The following is a 27984-nucleotide window of genomic DNA, read 5'->3' as shown; positions in this document are numbered from 1 at the left end:
TTTGGACATGATAAAGATAAGTCAATAATACATGTGCAGCTCTAGATTCCCTGGGAGAACGAGGATATATGGGCACAATAACACAGTAAGACAGAAAATGACCAAACAACCCTCATTGGCTCAAGAAGACACTCATCGTCCTTTAGGGGGACTCTAAATCAGGCCCGAAGACTGGGCTCCACAGACACCAGGCCTCCCTCCGCACGGTCCTCTGACATCATGCCAGCTTCCCTCCTTTCCAAGCCGTCCCGCACTCCCTGTGCACCCTCCTCACCCTGCTCTTACCAACAAAAGTATCTGGGAACACGGGTAAGTATTCTAAAAAGTGAACTAGATGCGAGGGAAGGGGGTGGTGGAAGGTGGCTGAGGAAGACGAAGAAACTCATGTCCTCAGTCTCTGCCTCAGCTCACAGCCAGAGGAACAGGAGCGGGACCAGGAGAGGTGGGCAGTGAGGCAAACGACAACCACAGCGGGTCTGGACTAAAGGGGCCCGGCGGTGTGAGGGATATGGAACCTCTCATCATACCCTTAGGAAGTAATTCATATACACGCAATAAAATTAGGATGTATTATAATGGTAGCAAAATTGCCTCAGAAAAGATATAATTCCTTATTCATATTCAATATGCAGAAAGCTATAGGGAAAATTTCCAAGGGAAACAGAATCTCTCCTGATGGAGAATAGTTATAGGGTTGTATGCATGAAGCTATTTTACTCTGGGTTGCCTACTGAGTTTATATGATATACCTGCTAGAGGTAATTATGTATCAGTTTCACCCCACAGCCTATGTCCTTTCATTTGAGTCCAGGTATAATGTTCATGAAAGCTATTAATAGCTGTGAGACGTAACAGTTGGAAACTATTACCCCTACAAAGCCCATTTTAAGTAGAGCAGGGTACTGGAAACTTATGTCTAACCTAGAAAATATTTACTCTCCTGCTTCTCTACAGACAACTATGCCTAAAGAATTACTCTTTAGGGCTCCCTATATTCATGATCCCTATGTAATATTTCCCCTCTGACTATAAGGTGGGACCCCCCTAAAAAATAAAAATATCTTCTGGAGGACAAGCCGCCTTGTACAGGCTTTTCCCACTAGGTGAGTGTTCTAGGAACCCATCTGTATCAATGTACCAGCTGGCGTTGTTGTGAGAGGCTGCATTTGGCTCCAGTGAATTTTTTTTAAAAACTCTTTCAACACATTTGCCCATTTCATGATGGGTAATTTACAAGCACACCTGCCCACACTGTGCTCAGTGTTCAGCAGTTTTTGACCAAGAAACAGCATGACCCTTGTGACCCACCCTCCCTGTTCATCTGAAATTTCCCCAGGCAACTTCTGTTTATTTGTTTCACTGGATGAAAAAAGTCCTCAAAGGGAGACATTTTGCAGATGTGGAAGAGGTGAAACACCAACAAAAAAAAACAACAAAAAAACCCCCCAAACAAATAGCAGAAGCACTAAAAGGCATCAAAATCCACAACTTCCAAAGCTGTTTAGAGCAGTATAAACAAAAAAGTCTCGATAGGTGTACTGCATCAAATGGAGAGTACTTGGAAGGGGCCTGAACTTTAAACGTGAAGAATACATAATTTTTAATACGTAAATTCTGGGTTTTTGGGGTCCCCCTTGTATTTAGATGTATAACCAGGCCTAAGACACACCACTAGGGTTTTAAGACCTTATTAACCTCTAACCTACTAGAATCTCCAAACTAAATATTAACAACAGGCAAGAGTTCCAACCTCTTCAGGCATTTACTCACACAGAGGTGAATGTCCTTTACTATGTCAAAATGAAAATTCCTACAGAAATAGCTAATGCATATAAAATGAGAACATTAGGTTTTCATTAAGTGTCCAAAAGTATATGTCCAAGCTTCACGCACCAGCATTTGTAACAAATTAATCGCCCTCCAAGTGGTCACTAATGGTCTCCAGTGACAAATTACAAAAGCTGATTCACATTTAATTCAGCTCTGCAGGAAAGGGAAATTGTCCAATACGGACACAAACAGATGACTCTGGAGCTTTCATTTGCAATCTGAGCTCTGGACAAACACAGAACACCACCTTAGCTTGGCAAGTCGTACCTCTAATGCAGCTTTTTGTACGGTGATTTGGTTAAAGACTCTGGCCCCTTCAGGGCAGACTGTCTTCAGTTCATCTTTATTGAGAGAGAAAAGTTGTGCACCATTTAATACTCCAAGACTATTGACAGTCCTGAAAAAAAAAAAGGAAGGGAAAAGAAATAAGGCATTAAAAGTACTATCTACAAAAAAATTCTGGTTCTGCTCTAACCTCTTTTCTAAGTGTTCCATATGCTGGAACTCATAAAATGGTACCATAGTGCTCAGTCAGGACAATGACAAGGGACGTTTGTGATGATGACTCTGAGGCTATACAAGATGATTATGAAGTTTCAGAAAGGGACTGATTGGGTTTAGCATCATTATTGTTTAGGACCAACTCCTTGAAACTTGGTGTTTCATAAGAGAGAACTTTCTAGTAAGCAGGTAATTGACCAGCCAGCGTGTATCGCTTTTCAGTCACGCTGGGCAAGAGAGTTTATCATATTCAAGTTCTCTTGAATATGTAGTAGTCAAATAGTTTGTATCAAAACACATAAGCTGAAAGGAGTTCATCATCAACATCACCAAACCAGCATTATAGGAAAGGTGAAGGGTCTTTTTTAAGAAAAAGGAGAAAAAATATAAAAAATATGAATAATATTTTTCATATAAAAGAATGAAATCTTATCATTTGCTACAGCATGGGTGGACCTAGAGAGTATTACGCTAAGTGAAGTCAGTCAGTCAGGGAAAGACTAATGAGTTCACCTGCATGAAGAATCTAAAGAACAATATAAACGAACAAACAAATCAAAAACAGACTCAGAGATACAGAGAACAGACTGATGGCTGGTTGGGGGACTGGGGAAAAGGTGAAGAGGCTGCAAAGTACAGACTGGTAGTTACAAAACAGTCACAAGAATGTAAAGCACAGCACAGGGAGTCCCGTCAATAATACTGTAGTAACCATGCACGGTGCCAGTGAGGTACTGGAAATACTGGGGGATCACTTCATAAAGTAGATGCTTGTCTAACCACTGTGCTATCTACCTGAGACTAATCAAAATAATATTGAATGTCAACTGTAATTGAAAAAAGTTTAAAAACTGCCCTGGCTGGTATGGCTCAGTTGGCTGGGCACTGTCCCATGAACCAAAAGGTCTTGGGTTCAATTCCCAGTCAGGGCACATGCCTGGGTTGTGGGTTTAGTAGCCGGTTCAGGGGTGGGGCATATAAGAGGCAACTGATTGATGTTTCTGTCTCACATCAATGTTTCTCTCCTTCTCTCTCTTCCCTCTTTCTCTAAAAGAAATAGAAAAAAATGTCTTGATGAACACTAAATAAATAAATAATAAATAAATAAATGAGGGTGTGTAAAGACAACTAAAACCAATTGGAGAAAGTCTTAAAAAAACATAAGCTATTAACAAAACTATAGGTAAACCAGAAACTTCACAATGGGTTTACTAAAGGAAAAGCCCTATTAGATCATGGTCTATGATGGGTATTATCTAATTTTTATTTGCCTGGAATCTATATACTGCAGCAGAAGGAAGGGCTCTACTACATGTCCTGCAGAGTTAGGGGAGTCCAGCTAAGACCAGGCCTACGCTGTGTGGCCTAAGGGGGCAGACGGAAAGCTATGGTCCCAAAGCTACTGACAGTCCATTGAGGGGACCGACGATGAAGAGGTGCCACCATTTAGAAAATGGAGTGCCATCGAAGAACAGTTAGTTCTGCTTCTTCCAGTTCTTTTTTACAGCTACAGTCATTTCCTGAGCACGAAACACAGGCAGTCTGGGCTCTCGTATCTCTAAAGAGTCATTTGTGACGTCACAGTGGCCAAACCGCAAACAACGCTCGTTTGCCCACGACACTGTGAAGTATTCCCAGAGACTCACACAGGGTTGAACCCCTTCGACTGTAACCACGTCTTCACGTCCTCCGGTGAGGAGTCGTAAGTGATGTTGACAACTGGCACGTTCTGCCGTGGCACGTGGAACTTCTTCTGGGCAGCGCTCCGGCCAATGGTCAGTCTGTGGATGAGCTCATCCTGCACCTCCTCCATCTGGGATTTCCTGCCTGCACACCAACACGGAGCAGGTTATTTTTGAAAACTCCTAACAAATCTCACTCTCTCCAGAATGCCGATGCCAGTAACCCACAGGACTTACATGGGGTGGAAGGGTTGCTGGAACTAGTGTTCCAACCATGTTTCCTTGCTTTCATCCTCACTCAGTATAAATCCCATGATCAATTATTAAAACCACTCCCTACCTCGTCTTCTCTCTCTTCATTGTATTCACTTGGCAAAACCCCAACCTTTGTTCAATGTACCTTTTTGCTCATTCTGGGCTGTACCCGCACACTGAGTATAACACAACAGTGCTGACTGATCTCATGTTAAATTCATGGATACGAAGCCCAACTGGGTTGTTAATGCTCTCTGCTCATCACACTACATTTTTTGAGGCCAGGGGTCTGCACTGGGTGAATTTGACCCCAGGGGATATCAGGCAATGGCTGGAGACACTTTTGGATGTCACAGCAGGGGCAGGAGGGGAAGGATACCACTGTTATGTAGTGGTTAGAGGCCTGGGATGCACAGAACACTCTACAATGCCCAGGTCAGTCTCCTGCAACAGAACTACCCAGCCCCAAATGTCGAATCGGGCTCTGGTTGAGAAACGCTGTCCTAGGCCATATCATTGCCCACTGTTACACAAGTGTTTAATATCTTCTTTGTCTGCAAACTTCCAAGACCCATTCCCTTATCCTTGCCCTAAGGTGATGATCTCACTCTCCTAATTTCCAAAAAAATAATAAATAAATAAAGTTACAAGAAAATCAAAGTACCAGTGGCCACTGTCCTCACCCCCAGCACTTGACCCCTCCTTCCCAGTGCTGTTTCCACGCTCCTCAGCCAGACTCTGCACGAGCACTAGCCCCCATGTCCTCGATTTAATACTGTGACAGTAATGTCTCTCCTACTTATCCTATGTTATCAATTTTCCTTTTACTGAATCATTTCATCAGCCTGCAAAGATGTTATTATTTTGTTATTATTTCTCTAGCCTTTAAATAAGCCCTTTCTTGACAACATGCCCCCCTCCCACCTACTGCCCATTTCTCTGCTCCCCTTTTAGCAAAACTCTGTGAGAAGCAGTCTATACGAGCTGACTCCAACTCCCGTTCTCCAGTTTTCTATTAGATTTGTTGTAATTAGGCCTTTGGCCCCTTCCTCCACTACACTTCACTAGACTCAATGGTCAATTCCCAGTCCTTGTCTCATTTAACCTATGAGCAACATTTGAAGGTGATCCCCCTGCCCCCCTTGTTCCTCCCCCCAAAACACTTCTTCTGGCCTTCAGGACGCCACTCTGTCCGATTTTCCCCCCATCTCCCTGTTCTCTTCTTCTCAGTATCCGTTTCTTAATATTCTCATCTGCCCAGACACGTAAGGTTCAAGTCCTTCAGGGCACAACCCTGGGACCTCTTCTCTGCCTGCACTCACTCCACCAATGACCACTGTGACTAGCCTCAAGGCTTTAAAAGCCATTTAAAAGCTAACGACTACCACCATTATTTCTCCAGTCCGGGCTGTGCCTCAGAACTTCAGATCCACATACACTGACTGTCTACTTGATGCATTCACTCATTTCGGTGACTATCAGAGATCTCGAATATAACACATCTGTATCTGTGCTGCTTATCTTCAAGAAGCTGGCTTTTATGCTAGACTTCCCAACTTCTCGAATGATGATTGTATTTTTCCAGTTTCTGTGGCAAAATACCATGGGGCTATGCTCTTCACTCCTTTTTCTTTTTCATTCCTCTCTCAGTACAACAGTTGAAATGATCCTTTTAAACTATAAGTTGGCTATTGCAACCTTTCTCCAAACCTTCCCAGCAGATCCAAATTACCCCCCAGGAAAGGGGGGTAACCTCTTGTGACCTCCAACTCCACTGCTCTCCCTAAGGCCCTCTATTCTCGCTCGCCATGGCTTCTTCGGTGCTCTTCACACATAGGAGCCTTTGCCTGCAACACTTCCCCCCACACAGCCGCATGGTTCACGCCTCGGCCCCCTTTAGGTTTCCCCTTTTTAAAACTGCAACCTCCTCCCCAGCTGCACTCCCCATCCACAGGCTTCATCATTCTCCAGGCCACTTAGTGCCTTCTAGTACTCACTACCAACTTAGATTCCTATCTCCTTTCACCAAAAATATGCAGCTGGGGTGAACAGCAAGTTTTGCCGGTTTCATTTGCTTTGTCTGGAACAGTGTCGGGATTCAATAAATAACCCATGAACAAATGAATGTATAAGGCATATTGAAATGCATTATTAACCAAGCCCTAAAATAACTAGATAAGAAAATGGCCAAAAGAGGAGAAGCAATGTGTCAAAACATCATTGTTAATTATTGGCAGAATGTACTAGAACTGGTTTTTCTGATTCAGTCATTTTATGGCCAAAGTCATCGAAACTACCTTTGTCTGACTTACCAAGCATGCTTCTCTTCCATTTATTTTATGCTTAAGAAAAAGACATATATATGAACATATCTTTATGAGAAAATGGGGAGGAAATAAAAGTACAGGAAGGGGACTAATATGTTGTCTGTTTAAAAAATACACACGCGCTCCCATGAATACATTATTTGTGTATCACCTTCAAGGATCACACAAAGACCTGATATGGTAATCCACTTAACTAACTTGGTATTTGACAATGACCAGGTCACTGGTAACTAAGGGAGCTTTTTTGTGACAACTGTACTGTGTTCTCCCCCACCCCCACCCCCTTCAGGGAGAGTGTTTTAGAGAGTTTGGTGTCCCTGGGAAATAAGCAAAACTTTGGAAAACTCATGTAGTGTTATTTCAGTCTAATTTTTTTTAATGCTTCAAGTACTTAGGAAATTTTTTGAAGAAGTCATCAAAAGAAAATAGGAGAAAGGAGTGGAGGGCGGGAGAGAGGAAGGGAAGGAGAATGAGGAGGCTAGAGAGGGGGAGAGGAGCATTACTGACTGCCACAGCTAAGTAACACACTACATGCATTTCATCTGCTAACTCTTTTAAGTCACTACATCACACTGCCATACAGCATGTGAGTGCATCTGAAAAGAACAAGAGAAAAATGATCACTTCACTAGAAGATTTCTTTTCTTATCAACTGACGTAGCCACTGCAGGGTCATCTGCCGTCCACAGCATAATCATCTTCCAGGGAGCACAAAACCTCTGGCAATGTGCTCCTGGCTTTTGGTTTCCATACGCAGTGTTCCAGTACACAACAACAAACCAGACCAACTTCACACCTCTTTCTAAAATGACACTTCTGATTACAAAAGATTAAACTCAAATAATAAGGTCTAACATTTCAAAGGAAATGGAAGAAATACAAAACAACTAAAGCGCTGACATTCTTCAGAAGTGAAGAGAGGGTAACCTTTTTGAATCCTGCAATAAATCAGTGTGAAAAGCTTGCATGACTCAGCTCCAAGCAGATACTTTGAATAGGCAACCACGGTGACACTGGAGCAAAAGGAGTCTGGCTCCTGCTCCTTGTTACATTTAATAGATAGCGTGTTGACTTTCTTCCTTGTTCATTGCTATTTGGTAACATTTTTATGAGTGTACAGTTCTTTCCATTTTATTTTTATCACCAGTCTAGGCAGTAAGCAGAAAATCTAGATACACAGGCAAATTCTGAGAGGAATCTGGCCACCAGTAACATGTATATCTGGTTCTAAAGGCTGCTGAGAAGTGCCAACATTCCCTCAGAAAATAAAATACTCTCCAAAAGTGCTCGAGAAAAAGCTATCAAAAATACTTGTTTTATAAAAAATATGTATTTATTTCATGTCATATATACTTCTGAGGTAGCTTTAAAAGAAACTTTATGTAAGTAAATGCAAAATTTTATTATTTTAAGGAAATAAGTACATGTGTTAATTTGGGGAGAGATAGTGTATTTTATACACCAATGTCACTCTTTCATTTATGAAAAACAGACTTGAAGATTATGAGTCACAATTATCAGGAGAGTTCTCTGTCTTTAAAGTATTCTAACTATGCCTCTTTCCCATTAGGTTATTCTCAGTTCCTTAGACGAGAACAAAGAACAAACTGTCCCGATCCGCAGACTGTCCGAATGGGGCTGGACGCCACTGAACTCTGATCCCACGCCTGGAAAGCGGGCCCGTGTCAGCGATTACGGTGCTGACGGATCAAAAGAGGGAAATGTTCTAAACTCGTGGTAAGAATGAAGAAAGAACAGCAATTTCTAACAGGGAACTTTTTTCCGTCAGGAAATCAATGAAAACGTTTACAGAACTTTCTCATCACCAAAGAATGTCTTTAGTAGCTGAAAAAATAAAAACATCTTTTAAAAATATATACATATTTTTTTAATTTAGTAGCATATCCTTACACACACACACACACACATTCTCATACACAAAAAGACACGTACACAGTAGTTTTTGCTGCACAGAGTTCATTGTTTTTCCAAAAGTTCATTTTTCCATTTGTTTTTGTTTTTGATAAGGTGAAGATCTAGGTAAGAAAGTGATTTTAAATTGGCTACCCCTTGGGAGAGAGTAATCTATAAAGTAGGCTTATGCTTCATGTATTTAACCAGAATTTCTAGAATAATTAAATAGTAATAGTTTCAGTGTTCTCTTTAGCTCTGTTTTAATTTATCTAAAATGACCACAACTGAATAGATGTGGCTAGGATTTATGGAGTTGAGAAAAACAGTAGGATAAAATGACAGTAAAAGATTCAATCAACTGGTTTTCAACTTGAATCTTAAGCATTAAATCTCACCTATAAATTTAATAGTTCAATATATGTATCCGGATGTCAGTTGAGATTTGATATGAAGACAAATTTAGGAGACATTCCTTTTCTGCCGGTACAGATGGTATGGAAACAAAGGGAATAGATCTACAGCAAAAATATGCTTATGGAGAAAAGAACCCAGAACTGAGTGCCAGGAGAGGCCATACTGAATGAATGATGTCCTTCTCTCTCTCTCTCTCTCTCTCTCTCTCACACACACACACACACACTTTATATCCTTTTATCATAGTGAGGAAAGACCTTCTTGGTTCTAATTTTCCAAGAATTTTTATATATTAAGTATAGGTAAAACAAAGTAATTCTGTAATATTTTTAAAAATAATTTAAAGATGTTTAAAAAACTGTGTCACTGAATTGTAATGCAAGTGTGCCTTTTACACGCTAGGCTTAAAAGACTTGTTTCAATATTGCCTGTCTCGAACCCACTGTCACAACACACATAGGCCTCTGATCCGAGGCCAGGCTGTCAACAGCTCGGTCTGTGGCGAGTGCTGTGATTTACAAATCAAACAGACCAGCTATACACAATAAGGTAAAAAAATAAAAATTCTCCTAGAATCATCCTCAGTTGTCAAATTATCTCCACTGCCATTCCCAGTACTAAAAAGGATAATCCAAAGCTGACCATAGTGTCTTTTCTTTTTATTTAAATCTGATTTTCATAGAAACCATTCATATAAAAATCCAGTTTAAATTTATAAAAGAATAAAGTTGAAATCTAAATTATTGGGTTGCTCAAAAAGTTCCTTTTGTTTCTTTCCACACGATGGCTCTAGTAGCACTTAGTTGTCTTTAACTTCACAACAATTTTGTTAGAATGTATTGTGACAGCTGTCATATCAGCCTGCATTTAAAAAAAACATCAAAATTAGTGAATTTTTGTGTAGCCATTTTAATATTGACAATGGAAAAAAATAAGCAACATCTTCGGCATATTATGCTTTATCATTTCAAGAAAGGCAAAAATACAATCGAAACACACAAGAAACATCTGTGCAGTGTATGAAGGTGCTGTGATGGATCAAATGTGTCAAAAGTGGTTTGTGAAGTTTCATACTGGATATTTCTTGCTGGACGATGCTCCACAGTCAGGTAGACCAAGTGAAGTTGATAGCAATCAAATTGAGATATTCATTGAGAACAATCAATGTTCTACCATGTGGGAGACAGCCAACATTCTTAAAATATCCAAATTAATAAAGTTATTGGTGAAAATAAAATACGTATCTTTTATTTTACAAAAAAAGTACAACAAAAAACACTGAATGGACTTTTTGGCCAAGCCAATGCATAAAATCTTAATTTGGAGAGTAAATCTGAAGCTCCTATTGGCAGAGTGATCATATTAAGTTAGTGTCCTTGTGTGTGTATACCCGTGAGAACAGCAAGTGTGAGGAAGAGGAGCAGCAGAACTATGAGGAGATATCAGCAACGATTTACTGGCTACTTATAATGTGTCACACTGGTCAAAATCAGTCAGCGCTTTTCAACCTCAGCACCAGTGACATTTTGGGTCAGATAATCCTGTTGGGGGATGGGCAGTGTCCTGTTAATTCTAAGACACTGCTAAACCTCCCTGAATTCTACCAATTGTATTAGATGCCAGTGGCATCTACCTGACTGTGATCAAAATTTATCTCCAGACAATACCAAATGTCCTTAGGGGAAGACAGGTAAAATCACCCTGACCGAGAACAACTGATCTAAATGCTGTCAGTATATGCATTATCTCTGAATCTTCATAATTGTCCTGTGACATCACCCCCCCCCCCCCTTGTGGACATCAAACTAGAGAGGATTATTAAATTGTTAAAGATCCCACAGCCAGTAAGTAACACGTCACTACGCACACTCAAGTATGTCTAGCTCCAGAGTCTTCATTCAGCCAGCACAATATGCTGGAGTAAGTGTAGAAATACACACACTGGAGAACAGAGGAACTTCATGTTTCTGAGAATTACTTGGAGGATAAAAACTAGGTGGTCTGTGCACTCTATCAAGTATCATGCACATATAAAGGACTATTATTCATATTTAATAATAGTAGCAGCAAAGCCGATAATAAACAATATTTTATTTAGCAGTGCTTTTAATTTGATAAACAAACTGTGATTTGTTTTTTTTGGGGGGTGCGGGGGCGGTGGTCTTTGTCTCTCTGGGAAACTTACGGTCCACAGGAAGTTGTTTGTGTCTCTGGCTATCTCGCACAATACTGCCACCACTGTCACTGGAGCTGCTGTTCTGTCGGGTAACGTTTGCCGGGACCTTTGACACAGGAACAGGCGCTGGAGTAGTTGGTGGAAGGGGCACAGGAACAGGAATCGGTGTTGGAGGAGGAGATGGAGCAGAGGGAGGGTCAGTTGTTCTTGGACCATACTCCATTCTTTGTTTCTATAAAATATAAACAATTAATTTAAAATCGTAAACTTACAAACTAACCTAGGAACACAAATTATACTCTGACAGTACATTTTTAGCTATTTATCTGTAAACTTACTTGCAATCCACAGCAAATTTATGTATGTATGTGCGCACACACACACACATCTCCAATCCTACATGGTATAACAATCACTAAAATTCAAGTTTCAAATATTCTATGTATTTGTTCAAAAGCAAAGTGTAAATTAAGGAGTAAAAGGGATATACCAATAGCAAATAGTAGCGTTAATAACAGTTGCAAATGTCAAGAAAACTGAATTTGAACTTGGAATCACATACAACCAAGGCACGTCAGAAGATTTCTGATTATTTTATAATTTCCACTAATAAAAACTTCTAATTGCACTGAAAGTCTAAATATCAGTATCATTAAGCATTACTTATTCCTTACTGTAAATGTATGATACACTGAAACATGTTTAATATTGTTTCTAAGCAATTTGTTAAGAAGGGCAATATTTCAGTTGATAAAAAGACTTTGCTTTACAGTAAACAAGTAATTTTAAAATGTTATTAACTTATTCAAGTCATAATCCTTTGTGCTATCATCCTAATGCTAATTTATTAACATCGGATATTTCCTTATTAAAGTGGGAATGCTGTGGATGGACAGTGGCGAGGGCAATGGTATGGTCCACGTAAATAATGGTGACTGAAACTCAAAAACATACATTAGAAGAAGGTTGTGTCGGGCTTTGTGTTAAAAAAGGTGGATATGATTGATAGAATACACAATAACTTTCAGTTATTTAATTAAATCACTATAGGACATTATAAAACAGTATTTATGTATATTCCCTCTTAAACCACACACAAAAGTTAAAACTTTAAACAAAATAATTTTAGCTAATAGAAAACTGCATTATAATAAGTTCCAAATTTTCAAAAGGCACTTTTTTTTTTGGTAACATCATAGATATAGAGCAATGGACTTACTATAATTTGGGTAAAGTTTAGATTCTGCACTCGCATAATTTTAGTTATTCTAAATCCAGAATTAGTGGATCAAATGCAAAAAGCAGGCCTTTTGTTAATCTGGTCCTTGGGTTAGAACATTACTGTTTATTTTTAATTTCTAAATTGGCCCAAATATAAGATAATGGTGACTTTAAACGAGGCCTCCCCAATTTCCACAGAGATCAAAAACATGAACACCACACACAAATACCACTTTTAATTAAATCATTGCTCAAAAAAACAACACACCAACCATCATCACAGTTGCCTTCACAGCAAATGAGTAACACCTGTGGAAACCAGCGTGCGCAGCATCTGGGTTCTTTTCTGCTGTCTCTTTAAGAGCTACCACTCACCAGCCAGTGGCTGGAGAAGGTGGGAAGGGTGTAACAGCAAGGATGAAAGCAGAATCGAGAGAAGTGTTGATAATGTTGCTAGGTTTTGGAAGGGGGAAAGAGAGAGGCAGGAGGGAAGGGAAGAGACAGGGGGTTGGGGTTCATGGAGCAAGCAATGGAGCTGGATGGGGGAGAAGCAGAAATTGCTGACCCCTCAGCACTCAAAGGCTCAGAAAGATTTCTAATACAGTAAAAAAAAAGTTTATTACTATGATTACTCCCCATGAAACAGTGTTCCTATATTTGGGCCAATAAAATATTTAAAGCCATCAAAATACAGCAAACATCACCACAATGTAATACTTAGCACACACCAAAGTCATCTGATTAAAATATATGCAATGTTCCTTGACAGGAATGTCTTTTGCACATAATTACATGAAGGGTTCCTGAATTCTCACAATAGGATTTCAAAAATGTCGGAGTTTAAATTGCTGTTTTTGAAGCTTAAACTAACAAAAAAAAAAAAAAAGCTACCATCTCTGCACTGCATGATGAGACTCATACTTTCCGCTTTCATGAAAACAACAGCAATTAGTGTTTTGCTATCCATCAAATAACACTGTGAAATACTGGACACACCGTGCCGTACTGTCACAGTCAGGCCTGCAGACAGGCTGCCCAGCTCTTCGGGGCCTCCTTCTGTTCTCCTGTCCTTGCTGGATGGTGCAGCTTTCTCAGGGTAACCTACCAGAACCCTGGGCTTAAATTTTTTGTGTGTGTATACACATACACACATGCATATTTGATTAAGGTACAGAGAACTATGAAAATCATTTCATAAATTACACCATAAATTTTATTTACTTGCATATTTTCCCTCTTTTTTGATCCTCTCTTCATGCCTCAAGCTTCAAAACCCTGAAATACAAAGCAGGGGGAAATGCCTCCCGCGAATCATTACACACTCTTCTGAAATGACAACCGGGTCAGCTTTCCTTTAGAAACCGACTTGTCATTCTTAGTGTGGAGGACACAAAACCACTAGGGCCCTGCAACCCACACTGCGGTGTCCCTCCCTGTGCTCCCCACTGCCCTTTCCCGAGGTCTGCCCAGCGCACTGCCCTTCCATTCAGCGCTTCTGTCTCTCGGCTAGTTTTGTTGCAGGTAGAGAACTGATGACTCCCATGTTCCCTCAATTTATGGAAAGTTCTGGGGAGCAGAACTGCACCCTGTACTTTCTCCTCCTGCGCCCAGGGCACTGAAACTTCAAAGCCAAAAAGGAAATCTTAATTCTCCCCAGTATGCCCAGGAATTGCTCATTATTAGCACCAAAAGGCCCATGTTCCTACAAAGCCTTCAGTTCAGACAAACTGCAATGACTGGTCAGCTTGATGTGACCTATTTTTACACCACAACTGTCACTTCCCAACTCTTGTCTTTCGTCTCCCACAAATATATTATAAAATTTTGCTGAAAACAAAATCTGTCTGTTTCTCTGTAACAAGTCAGAATTACTAACATCCAAGGAAAATTTACATTCCTATTGGTAAGTAAGTCTGAATGAGTCACTTTTCTTCAGCCACTAAAGCTCCATAAAAATTCTCCAGGATTAAAGAAAGTCATTTAGAGATAAGCTCCTGATTCCTGCAAGACACTGCCTCATGGGGAAATTATGCAAGCAAGCCCAACAAAGCCATTAAAGTTGAACTGTTCTTAAAAATTTAAGCTACACATTTTTCATCTAAATTTGGTCTCTTTGGGACTCTGCAGTGAAAAGTAGGCACAGTTGGGACATTTGGAGGGTGTTAAGTCCAGAGATTAAATACAAAAATTATATTAAGAGAAGTGCCACGAGGGAAGAAATGTGGGTTACCTCTGACAGCTCACCAAGTAATTGCTATTAGGAAAATGGAGCAAATCACATCAAATGAAAAAATTAACACAGAAGATGGAACTAAAATAATATCAATTATAATTCACATCAAAAATCAGAAAATGTTAGCAAATTAGCTTTTGACAGTAAAATTACATGCCCAGAAATCAACCAGTGAAGAAGATTGTAAATATATAACTAATTCCCATCACTCTTATTTAGCCATGGAAAACTAATTATATAGACTCACAGGACAGTGTTAACAGTATAGAGTATTTCAGTAACTATTTGTGTATTAGAGTATTGTGCTTTTAAAATATTAAGTACAGGTTCACCTTATTCTTTCAGCTGATAAAGGAAACCATAGAGTACATTAAATGTAAGACTAATTTTTCTATAAAGCTGATTTCACAAAAGGAAATACACATTTATGTTTTAGTGAGCTTTAGTTTTGAATGTGTAAGCTGTCTAAACAGGAAATTTTATAGTTCTGTACATGTGCATGTTGAGCAGTGATTTATATATGTGTTCATATACGGGGTGGGCAAAAGCAGGTTTACAGTTGTAATACAAATAACTAATACAATAAGTAATAAACAATAATACAAAAAGAAACTGTTTTGTGTACTCACAACTGTAAATCTGCTTTCGCCCACCCCTGTCCAGACACATAGAATTTATTTGTCAACATGTGAGGCAGCATAAAAGTAACCATCCTTTTCTAAAAACCATACCTCTAATTAACAGATGAGTAGAGTGTTCTGAGCTTATTTTAAAACATTTTTAAATAACTGAAGATTAGCAGCTGGTCTGCTGGAATGAACCTGAAGGCATTTCACTGAAGTGGTCACTCTGCCCAGCAGTATCTGAATGTCTGGGCTGAGCTTGAAAAAGAGCATTCGAAACATTCATAGCAGGAAATTAGTAGAGCTAATGGGTTAGTAAAAATAGTTCCACTTTTAATTTAGGACTATTTATACATGTATATAGAAAATAACAATGTTTTATATCTAGACTGAATTGTAGAGATCAATTGAACCCTTTCATTTCACAGCAGAGCAAATTGGAGCACAGAAAAATAAAACGCTTTCCTGAGGGTCACACAGCTAGTTAGTGGCAGAACCAGGACTAGAATCCTTGTCTACTAATACCTACAGTGGGGCTTTTCCCACAGTATCATAACATCTTAGCACTAAGAAATAGAGAGGACAGGAAAATTTCTATTGCATTCACAGGACCATAACATCCAGACACTCATAATGATTTATATCCTGATAGAGTCAGAATACCTACAATAATAATAAGCACACAGACTTACTAATTAATAGTGAATGTAGACTTCTTTAATGAAACCTTTGAGCGTATTAGAAATAATGAAGGACTGGTCTCTGCTCTTGGCATACTGCAGGGGAATCTATGTGGCACAAGGGGAACTCTAGCAGATGAACAGTCGCAGGGCTAGAGATCTGGGAATCGAGTCAAAAGAAATGCGGGAAATTGGATGTAGCACGTAGACTTCGGGTGGGGACAAAGCACCCTGGATGTCCATCTGTCACAGCTAAAATACTACAAAGTGCTGCTATGTTCGACAACAATATTTTTATCAAAAGATATGCCAGTCACCTTCATTTCTCCATAATCTCTCATAAGCATTTACTTCCTTTCCCTGTGGTTTCGTTCAATATTTTTTATGTTCCATATCTTTCATAAATTCTTTATCCGCTCCCTCCCTTTTATTTTTATAACTTTGGTAAAGCCGCAGGGGAAACACATTAGGTGGGAATGGCTGTCTTTACCAAGCTGTTAAAAATCATTCCAAAGGTGACGATATTAAATAGGCTGATTCTCAGGGACATCAGGTGGCAATTCAACACCTCTTCACCACTGGTCCAGGCAGTAGCACCCCTGCCATCCAGAGACAATCTCTCACGGAAGAGTGTGAACAACAGGCAGGGGCCGCTCCTGTGCCCTCCCCACGGGAGCTGCCACTGCTTGTACACACTGCTCCTTCCCAGGAAGGCCACATAGGGTAAGGAGGTAAGAGTTACTGGGTGACACAGATGCCCCAGGATAATAGTTTACACCTAATTTCCTTATTCCCACGGTTCACAAAATGTCTATACTCTAAGTGAATTACATGATTGGAATTATTTTCCTGAATTACAAAAAAATTAAATTGAAATCCAAAAAACAGATTCAACAAGGCAAAAAATCCAATTCCAAGGATGGTGATTAATCAAATCAACCATTTATCACAGTACAATGCATGGTAATACTGTTCTAAGAAAATATCCCTTTAAGCACTCACACAGCCAAACCTGTATGTCTATACAAAATGAGATGACAATCTTTTCCAAGAACTGTTCCCATACTGGCTGACTACCTCAGAGCCTGGGCTGTCGGAGCATTCCGCAGGCCTGGGTCCCAGTCCTGGCTGCACACAGCTGTGGGTGAGTTACTTCTCAGTGCCTTCATTTCCTCGCATATTAAATGTGCCTCCTCTTCAAGGCGGTGGTGGGAATTAAACGAATTAGTGTTTGTGAAGTGCTGACACCATGCCAGGCGCCCAGCTGGAGCACTGGCCACGGGCACCACCCACCTCAGAGTGCGATGTCACTGCTCTCTGTGAACGTGAAGGAAACTCAGGCAATGAATCGTAAGGGATCATTGTGCGGCACAGCACAGGGATGGAAACTGTTTTTGGGAAGAAGTTTCTTTAAATTTCTTCTAAATTTTGCTATCACTGGAAGGAAGAGACAGGGAAAAGTGTCGGCCGTTCCTGAGGAGCGTGAGGGTCACTGTTCCTGATGCACAAGCACAGAAAGGACAGCAGGCTTTCAGGGAGGAATGCTCGGGGCCAGGCTTTCTGTCTTGCTTTTCACCAAGCGTGAGATGCCAGCATTCCGTAAATATCTGCGGCACGAATGAATGAGGACATGACTAACATAGAATTGCCTTTAACATGTTTGTAATCCAGGGCCGTTCCATAGGTCAGGGTGTTGGGATCACTGGAATGAATCTACACAAATCTGTATTGTCAATCTGAAGTAAGCTGCAGGACTTTTTGTTAAGATGCCGTAGATAAAGGCATCTGGTAACTGTTAGAGATATAAAATAATTGACATGTATTTCCAAGGATGTTTTTTTCTTTCCCATCTTGGTCTATCTACTCATTCTCTGTGTGTGCATGCGTGTGTGTTATGTTGGCTTTCAGAATAGAAATCCTTTTACAGTAATATTTATGCCAGATAGCAGAGAGCAGATTGTCAAACTTGCTTATTAAAATTTTACAAGATTCTGGTGGTTTTGTTGGGCTCAGCCCCAAAATTTTCAGGAGGCGATTAAAAAAGTAGATTGTTTTTAAGACCCGGGCCCTCAAACTACATACACAGACACACCCCTCGAGCTTCCATACACAGTTCCACACACATCAGCTCCTTCAGAGTTGCATCCAGAAATTTTCAGAAGACAGTCAGATAGTGTTGAAATATTTAAAAGGGAGAAACCCAAACAGGCAATCCCCATGGTTTTTATTTACATAAAGTAGCAAAACAAACTCCTGAAACTTGTGAGCACTTTTCTTGGTTGTGCCAAAATTGACAAAAATATAAGATGAGGCTCTGTTCAAAAAAGGAGGAACAGATTTCATGTTCTCACAAAGTATTCACTCTACCTATGATACGTATTAGTAGTTATGGGTCAGTTTTAAACAGAAGCAACCTTTAAACAGAAAAGTCAACTACGGCTCAAACCAGGAATCAAAATTGAAGAAAACGACAGGCCTAACAGTAAACATGAAAAGGTTAAGAGAGGTTAAACTCCTTAGGAAATCTTGGGGTGGGGGAGAATACTTAGAATTTACATTATTTGCAAGTTTTAGATATTTTATCAAAGTTTGGCCATTTCTAGCAACTATGCATACAAGCAGAAATAAACTTGGGATAATTGTTTGTAACACCTAAAATATAAACTCTTGACTTCTGCTCACATACAGCAGCCGGTGATACCATTTGTGAATAGTGTCTTTTAGAGTCCACCATGAGTTAAATATTAAGAATGGTCTACAGAGCTCAAAGGGGATATACTCCATTACTGTTCTTGGCACACATTTCAAGCATACACCCTTTAACACTGTTGAAGGAATTCAGTCAAAACCTCTATAGGAAAGAACATGAAGAATTAGCATTTATAAACCAAACAGAAGCCTCTATTATGTCAGGTAACCACATCTCAAAGTCAGAAAAATAAGAACTTAAGAAAGGAAAAGGTACTAAAACCAGGTTAGAGAATGCACTTCAAAAATCCACAGGAAATGGAGTAGACCATACCTTGAATAACTCAAACTCCTTCTTTGGCATCAACAGCTAATGACAAATAATGAACATAAAATAAGTACATAATATAGATGCACATGAGGCCAGCCAAAACATGAGCACAGCAAACAGAATTTCCATAGCCATCCCTTTAAGTTATAAAGCTATATAAATTGTACACTAATTTTTTTCCTTTAAACATTTGTTTGATTCTTGGATTCTATAAGGCCAAAGTCGATGTGGATAAGAGCAGGACCTTACCAGCTGTGAAAGCCATGAGGAGCCAGAAGTACTTAAATGAGTGGTCACCGCAGCAAATGACCACAAGCCTAGGTTCGGACTTGCTGCATTTTACTGAGTCTATGTATGGAAATGAACTATTTCATGGCACATTCTACGTAGCTTCTACTCAAATTTATGGGGTCAGATATAATCTTTTGCTCAAGATTCTGAAAACTAAAAGAATTCTTCCTGGGACATGAGAGAGAAGCCACCACAGGTTCAGAGGCTGTATACATGGGACAGTCCATCCATTCTGTCTCTGCTGGCAGATCTGACTCTACAGAGATCCTGTAGAGCAAAAATCTGCATACTTTAATAGCGAGTGAATTCAGATGTTCGGGTAAATGAGAGAACCAGAATCACTTAAATTCTGGAAATCTGACTCAAGCATTTTTCAGTGATCAAGAAGGGAAAACCTGATCCATGCAACCTATATCATAAGTACATTTTAATGTTAAAATCAAGAGGGGGGAAATAAATAAATACTCAGGTGTAGATAAGTGCAAGTTCAAGGTTGGCCAGGGGCAGGACATTCAAGAGAATGAGGGCAAAGGCTGGGGAAGGTGAACTGATGGATCCTCCAGCCCCTGTCTCAGCGCCACCGTCTAACAAGAAGCAGCCAGTGAACAGGAGGGCTATGGGTAAGAAAGAAGAGGCAGAAATGCTGTTTCTTCAAATGTCAGAAACATTGCAGAATGAAAAAAAACAGCATTCAGAGAAACACTCATTTATTGGCAAACATGTTGAGTAAATCCTAAAGATTCAAACCATAAAACGTATATGTATAATTCATCCCCATGTCTCTCACCTGGCCCCTGAAATATCCTAGGAAAAAACTGTTTAAATTGCACGGCCAATTAACTCTCAAAATGATTAACACACAAAATGTATTTTAATCCTAGTTGAGTGATGAATTTTAAAATTTGTTAAACTTAAATTTTGCTCAAAAATAATTACCTGTATCGTATGTGTGTATGGTGGGTCAGCACGCCCTAATCCAGACTCTGTAGGTCTCACAATATCCAGAATGTTATTTGGCACAAATCCAGAGTCTCCACTTGCATTTCGGACTTTCCACCACTGCTTCCTATCATCAAGGATCTGTCATTAGGCAAGAAAATAAAGATGTCATTTCTGTACCAAAACCAATCTATAGAGGAAGTTCAATTTTTATTCCTAGGCCAAAAAACTTTAACTTCCATTAAGTTGACTTAGCATAAACATGTTGAGGGATGGATGATTCCTAGGAATTACACTAGGAATAACAATTATTAGTATAGCACAGGTATGGTACCACTATCATGAATCTAGCCAAGGCCTATGCTACCTAACACAGATGTGTATTTGCAATATATCTGAACTATTTATAGATAACTAAGATGATTAGCTTGGAAATGTCTACATGTTGACTCTATCCTTGGAAAAGGAAGAGTACAAAAACTTCCTTTTTTTTTTTTCAACAAAACCTGCTGTGATTATCCCACATTATATTTAAAAAAGATGAACATTCCCTTATAAACTAAGAAAAGATACTTAGGTGTCATGGTAGATTATTCCCACAACCATTAGCTCATTCAGGTGCTGGGTATATTTGTGCCAAGGTACTAGGATAGAAAGAAGGACAATGTTTTCTCTTATTAAAATATTATGGTACAAACTGACAGTGGCCAGAGGGGAGGGGAAGGAGGATAACCAGGGACAGAAGGGGAAGGGTCAAGTCAAGGGGCATGCATAAAGCACCCGTGGACAAAGACGACAGGAGAGACGACTAAATGTGGGGGGTGGGGGTGGGTAGGGCAGGGGAGAATAATGGGGGAGACATGGGGACAACTTTAATTGAACAACAATAAAAAATTAAAAATAAAACAAATGTATGTATGTAAAAAATATTATGGTACATTTACACGTGAATTGATAAATAATCGATTCCAAACTGAGTAAAGCCTGGAAGGGGGAAGAGGGCAAAGGAAGCAGCAAACCCAACCCTCCCACCTCTCTCCACGCCCACCCGCACCCAGGAAACGACTGGCCAACAACACACAGAGCAGCTTCCCCTCCTAAACGGATGCATTTATCTGTAACATGCTCTACCCTTGGTAAAATAAAGTAATGCTGAAGAAGTATTTCTTGATCTCAACATTTCTTTGAGAAAGACTTAGGTATAAACCAAAAGAGGAATATAATAAATCCACTATAAGTAAGAGTATATAAAGGTAAAATTCTATTACCTCTAAAATATCATCTTTTAGAACTGAGAGCTCACTGTTGTTCCTGGCCACAAAGTCATACTTGGATTTGGCATATTTCTTGGGTTGTGTTACAAGTGGATCATAATTTCTATAAAAAGAAAGAAAAATGATTATTCTACTAGCTCTTCCTGAAGGTTGAAAACAGAAGTAAAACACTAAGGCAAGTGAATTCCTACCAGGAAACATTCTGATAAATTATTTTGATAGTAGTTTAGTTTTACTATATTTTATGGAATATAAAAACTAAAAAAAACTTTGGGGTCTTACTAGTAAAATCAACAAAATATGGCTAGGGAAAAAATAAATAATGCAAATCACAAAGCTAGGTGGTATGAAGCCAAATCTAGAATGAAAGTCTATGAATTCTTTAACCACTAAACATACATTCTAGATATCACTTTGTTAATTAGCTTCTCTACCATGAAAGAACTAGGATGAAGATCAATGTTACCATTTTGTGTAAAATTAAAGGAGACCGAAGATAGAGTCCATAGTGGTAATATAAATTATAAGTTGATTTCACTAATTCAAGCAATACGTTCAATTTATTAACCAATATATTTAGAAATTGTGGCTGTTAATTTTTAGGAAAGCTTCATCCAGCTATTTAAACTGCAAGGGGATGTATGGGTTAATTACAAGCCAATAATTAATTCCTGATCAGTTAATTAATCTAATTAATTCACTATAAACTTATTTTAATAGGAAAGACATGTCTAAGAGTTCTGTATTTCAAAAATAAAAAACTTTCTTAAAAAACAAATACTTCTGTTAATCATTAGATTACCATTAATATATTTAACAACATAATTAAAATACTTTTATACATAATACAATAAAATCTAAAATATATCAACAGTGAACTAATATTTTTTCATTTTAACTATGTAAATTTAGTTCTGGCTGGGCTCAGTGGATTGAGTGCAAGCCTGTGAACCAAAATATCACCAGTTCGACTCCTGGTCAGGGCACATGCCTGGGGTGCAGGCCAGGTCCCCAGTTGGGGATGTGTAAGAGGCAACCAATCAATGTCTCTCTCACATATGGATGCTTCTCTCCCTCCTTCTCCCTTCCTTCGCCTCTCTCTAAAAATAAATAAGTAAAATCTTTAAATATATATATATAAAATAAATTTAACTTTTTTTATTTATTTTACTCCCTAATATTCTCCTCCATTTACATTCCCACATTTCCTCACACATCTCTATAAGATAAAACGCAAAAGAGACTAAAGATGTTTGGCCATTCTTTTTGTTGCCCACCAAGGTCTTCTGGAATAATGAGTCACAGCAGGACAGCTGTGGACACAATGTATCCTGTCACCATAAGTACATGGCTACTTCTTAGACAGTAACTGCAGAACAGAGGGTCAGGAACAAAGAAAAAAGATGAACCGTAAGATATGCTACCTGTTAGCTACTCTTGGTATATTTAAAAAATGAGAAAAAGTGGAAAAAGTGTAAGTGTGGCCAATTATTACATATTATTAACAATAAAAGTTTTAAACTGTGTTCCATGGATTTTCCACCCCATCTCTAGTTTGTATGATCACATTCTAAGATGTCACTGGGGGCAGAGATAAAAGAGATTCAATCACACTAAAACTTACAGAAACAGTAATTTCAGTTTCTATCTTTCCTTTCTCATGTTCTCTCCTATGATCTGGAAAAAACTAATAATGGAGAGTTGACACCATAACAAAGGGTAGAACAACTCACTGCCACTGTGTATCTGAGTAAATGGGTTAAAAAAACAAACAAAACTGGGCTGCACTTCTCTTTGAAGTCTTTGTTATCTTGTGTGTCTCAGAAATGATTGCCCAGCATGCACTTACAAAGTACTTTTGAATTTACAAATCTTTAGTTTCTCGATTTCTCTAGATTAAACATACATATCATGCTAACAGAGCTACCGATCTGAAAAATCACACTTTGTAATTTCTCAGACAAACCAAAGTTTCTTAAAAGACCTAGGATGTATAAACATGATGTGGTCTCTCTTTCTAATTAGGAGTAATAGACACACAAGATCTGCCCAGAAGGTATCCAGCCACATACTATGAAAAATAGCAACATTTATTGAAGAAGATACAAAAACACTGTACACAGGACAATGACATCTCAGTCTCCTTCAAAGTAGGTAACTTGGGACCTCGCACAATTCTCCTAATTGCCATCAGCTGCCCTGTCATATTTTCCTGAATCCACGGTTTGAAATCTCTTTCCTTTTAAAGGTGATTGTGAACAGCCAGAAGTCACAGGACACCAAATCTGGGCTATAAAGGGGCTGAGTCACCTGGGTGATTTAATGTTCTGCCAAAAAACCTTGCACAAGATGTGATGCATAAGCAGGCTTGTTGTTGTAATGAAGCTGCCAGTTTCATGCAGCTTTGTTGCTCAGTCATTTTGAATGTGATGGCCACACAGTACACATGCTCACTCAATAGCATCTACCACCCCCGCTGACTAGTACAGTGAAGTCCTCAATGTTCTCACATGCACATTCCAGTCCACTCTCCTTGGCTACCAGGTGACATGGATGTTGTGCAAACTGTTCTTGTTACATTAATGATGGCTGGACTGTTCCCGGACAGACCTTGTATACTCAATATAGAGTAGACATGGAGAGAGCAATGGTCTGAGACTTCTCTAAAACACCAATTACTTTTGAATGGCAGCAAAGGATAATCCTTCAGAGGTGAGGGCTCTAAACTCAACAGGTGTTTTCTCTAGAGGCACAGTAATTTCACTGAAGAGTCAATATACTTTGATGGTATTTACTGTATTCCTGGCACACAACAGAGTTTAAATTGATAATAATTATTATAAAAACAAAATCCAAACCTCTGTGTATTTCATATCAGATGAGAACTTTCAGTTTTTGCAATAAGGATGACAAATTTTCTTAGCAACACAGATACTCACTGATCCACGTGTCTAATAACTACCCAGCTCCCATTACAAAAGCACAGCTGAGACGGGATCCATAAAGACAACTGAGTTATACAATCTACCCACCACTTAATGTATTTTTTAAGAGCTCTTTCTCTGGTTAAACTTTGGTAAATCTAAGATCTATATACCTGAATATCTTTTCATGGAATTTCCAGCACTAAGTTCCATTTAAATGTTTTTTATTCATCCAAGGCTACTAAAATAAATCTTACAAAGGTCACCGAAGAATTCTCTGAATGAGTTTAAAATATATAATATATTTAAAAATAATGTCCCTTACATTATCTGGCATATCCTATATAAAGTTTGATGAGATAAATATTTTTGAGGAATAGCCAGGAACCTTGAAGACAAATTAGAAATTCAATCACAGTGTCAGCCTATACTTCAAAATTTTAATTCTCATTCTGTCTCTTGACCTCTTAGTTTTTTAATTTTATCATTTAATTTTAATATTAATATCACTTTAAGTGCATATAATTTAAGCAAGCTGCCTGAATCCATTTTGGAAGTGGATAGGGTACAGAGATATAAATGAATCAGTAAGCCAAAGGTAAACTCCCATGATATTCTATAAAGATCAAGGTAAATGTTTAAAAGACTTTGTGGTAAGTGTCCCAAGTAAACGGCCCAGGTTTTTCCACCAGTGATGCTGCAGACCTTACACATTTGCAGCTGAAGGACAAAGAGGTAATGACTCTGAAACGTTGGATACACTATCACACACTCATTCAGCTATTTAATAAAACAAGTAAATCTACAAACATTTACTGAGTGGCCACAGTGTGCAATATGTGGTCTTAAAACGGAACATAATAAAAGCTTTTTAGTGTCAATATGTATTACAACTGAACACACATGAGAAAGGTACTGAAGTTATTTTCTGATTACTCAGCCGTGAAAAACCATCCTAATTTACTGGAGTTATGAAACCAAAAAGTAAGAATCATTAATCTGAAATAACTTCCTGATTATTAACGACTAAGACAGAAAAAAAAGAAAATATGATGAGTAATGAATTAGTCAAGAAGAATTTCAATAAAATAATTTTTAAACTGCAAAACTGATTTTCACCTATATCTACTAAAAACTGAATCTATAATTAAAAGGTGTTTCATGTGTTGGCATTTTCAAAATGTATTATTCATCGCTGACTTTTTTTGTACTCAATTTTATATATTAATAATACCTGCATAATTTCTACACTATTTTAGTTAAGTATTAATGCTATGATCATCCCCAACAGAAAACAAAAATTTTAAATCCCACCTTCTTTAGGTTTTATTAAGAAAAAACATACTGAAAAAATAATAATAAAGGGCATGCAACACTCATGGTGAGAGAGGCCTTGAGGCAGGCAAGTATCCGAACACGTGGTCTACTGCACTTCACCTGAACGGTCACTCCCCACACCCTCGTTCCCAACATGTCTTCTTTTCTTTGTCTCATGTGTACAGTTGGCCTCTAGGTCAAGCTCACTAGTAGTGGCTGGAAAACACGACTGAAAAAGTGAACCTATTCCAATTCCTTTATTTCTTCCCCATCTCAATTTCCCATCTCTGCCTACACTAAGTTCAAGAGGGAAAAATTAATGAAATGTACAACTGGAAACTGAGAATAAAATATAGTAAGATGAAATGACAAAAATGGCAAATAAGGCATTGACTCCATTTAAATATGTAGTTTATCTTTAGTTTAAATATTTCTTATCTAAAGGAAGGTTTGTTTGTTTTTGTTGGAGGAGAAGAAAGATGGGAATTATTTCCTTTAAGAGTTACAGAGCTGGAAAAATCCTTAGAGACCATCTGGTACAAACTAGTTAAGAATTTCAAAACAATTCCTTCTTCCTTATTCACAGATTTTGTCAGAAGCATCCTTTTAAACAGGGAAAGTCATCCAAAGGCAGTTGCACTCTGTCAGAATTAGAGCCTGGAGGTCCTCCAGCTAGAATTACAGACTGGAGGCTGTGCACATCAAAGCCAGTTCTATAAGCAACAACGGAAACTTCATCAAACAACTGACAGATGGAAAGTTTAAAGAAGTAGTGTACAGAGCAGGCACTGGCACCTCTATTTGCACTAAATCAGAGACAGTTGGCCTCAACTCTCCAAATGATGCCCATGAAATATTATTACCTATCCACATGGCGATTCGGAGTTGGCTTAAAAGGAACAGCAGCTTCCCCTTGGTCCTGATGGGGTCCTCTTGTGTAAATGTTATTGAATGCATACCCATCGGGTGGAGGTGGAAGATACTCTGATACACCGGATTGCTGAAAGATGGAGAATAGATTAAAGAATCACCAACATTAATTTATTGAATGAGCACTGATGTCAATCAATAAGAACACTCAACTGCACTGTGTGATCAACTACACAGTTTCATTTTCAAGTAACTGATCATTAAATTAATAAATTATAGCCCTGGCTGGCGTAGCTCAGTGGATTGAGCGCGGGCTGGGAAGCAAAGTGTCCCAGGTTCGATTCCCAGCCAGGGTACATGCCTGGGTTGCAGGCCATAACCCCCAGCAACCGCACATTGATGTTTCTCTCTCTCTCTCCCTCTCTCCCTCTCTCTCTCTCTCTCTCTCTGTCTCTTTCTCTCTCTCCCTCCCTTCCCTCTCTAAAAAAAGTAAATAAATAAATAAATTATGAAATGAGGTGGATATATTTTGTCTAAGACCTACTTATAATAATGAAATTAATTAGAACAAAGGCTAAATTTTAGTTCTGGAAATATCCAGGCATACAAACTATACAGGCATAACTTGGAGATGTTGCGGGTTTGGTTGCAGACCGCCACAATGAAGCCAGTATCATGATTAAAAAAGCAGGACTATTTTTGCTGATGAAGGGTCTGGCCTTCAATTTGTGAAAAAATGCAACATCTGTGAAGAGCAATAAAGTGAGTCACAACACAATGAGGTATGCCTATTAATTCTTTCCTCAGGAATTTCAGTAAGAGCTGATTTTAGAATTAGGCAGACTTTAACAGCTTGTATAAAATAAAATTACTTTAAAAACAACAATGAAACCCTTAACCCTTGCTTTTTATGTTTAAGAAACAGTCCTTTACCACTCTAGCAAGGTAAATATTGTCACATGAAGAGCATTAAAATTATACCACCCTCTTGTTTTTTCTGATTTTTTAAAATTTGTACAGACACTGTTTGTTGTTGTTGTTGTTTTTTTAATGGCAGCACTATTATTGGATTTACTGTTAGGAAAAACACAAACAGGCAGAAACACACTGATATGAAAAGTCAGTAAGCCAGAAGACAATGCTGGAGTCACTTCCGTCTGCAGTTAACACAGCCCAGACCTGAGATCACTGGGCTAACCAAGAGCAGAACTGAAGCCTATGGTTCTCACTGAGCAGCATGGCTTTAAAGCTATGGGGGGAAACAAACAAAAAAAAAGTCATCTAAAGATTTTGTATTGTTACCTTACATAAAATGAAATATGGAGTGATGCAAAAAGAAAAAGGACTCATCAACATGGACAACAGTGTGGGTATTGCAAAGGGTGTGAAATGGGTGGGGGTGAAAGAGGGTATAGGGAGATAAACAGTAATGAAAAATACAATAAAAATTTATTCAAAAAGAAAAACAAAAAAATTAAAAATCAAACTACTATA

The 27984-nt window shown here is 38.7% G+C and overlaps 1 protein-coding gene and 1 non-coding gene across 14 annotated transcripts in view; both read right to left on the bottom strand.

Annotated features, from left to right (window-relative positions):
* EPS8 (epidermal growth factor receptor pathway substrate 8) overlaps positions 1–27984 on the bottom strand; it is a 165963-nt gene that overhangs the window by 1510 nt on the left and 136469 nt on the right. For 7 of the 13 annotated variants that reach the window (XM_036019300.1, XM_036019305.1, XM_036019309.1 and 4 more), the window contains 8 exons: positions 26484–26620; positions 21374–21482; positions 20103–20246; positions 18879–18914; positions 14551–14574; positions 11109–11331; positions 3978–4158; positions 2098–2227 (listed from right to left, as the gene is read on the bottom strand). In XM_036019300.1, coding sequence (XP_035875193.1) covers positions 2098–2227; positions 3978–4158; positions 11109–11331; positions 14551–14574; positions 18879–18914; positions 20103–20246; positions 21374–21482; positions 26484–26620 — 984 coding nt within the window. The remainder of the gene's footprint in view (positions 1–2097; positions 2228–3977; positions 4159–11108; positions 11332–14550; positions 14575–18878; positions 18915–20102; positions 20247–21373; positions 21483–26483; positions 26621–27984) is intronic. The other 6 variants (XM_036019307.1, XM_036019311.1, XM_028532086.2 and 3 more) reach the window with 3 other exon arrangements.
* On the bottom strand, positions 9280–9434 carry LOC114514276. Its single transcript, XR_003685996.1, has one exon.

Source organism: Phyllostomus discolor, chromosome 2 (genome assembly GCF_004126475.2).
Source record: "Phyllostomus discolor isolate MPI-MPIP mPhyDis1 chromosome 2, mPhyDis1.pri.v3, whole genome shotgun sequence".
NCBI lineage: Eukaryota > Metazoa > Chordata > Mammalia > Chiroptera > Phyllostomidae > Phyllostomus > Phyllostomus discolor.
This window is presented reverse-complemented; position numbering and strand designations above follow the sequence as displayed.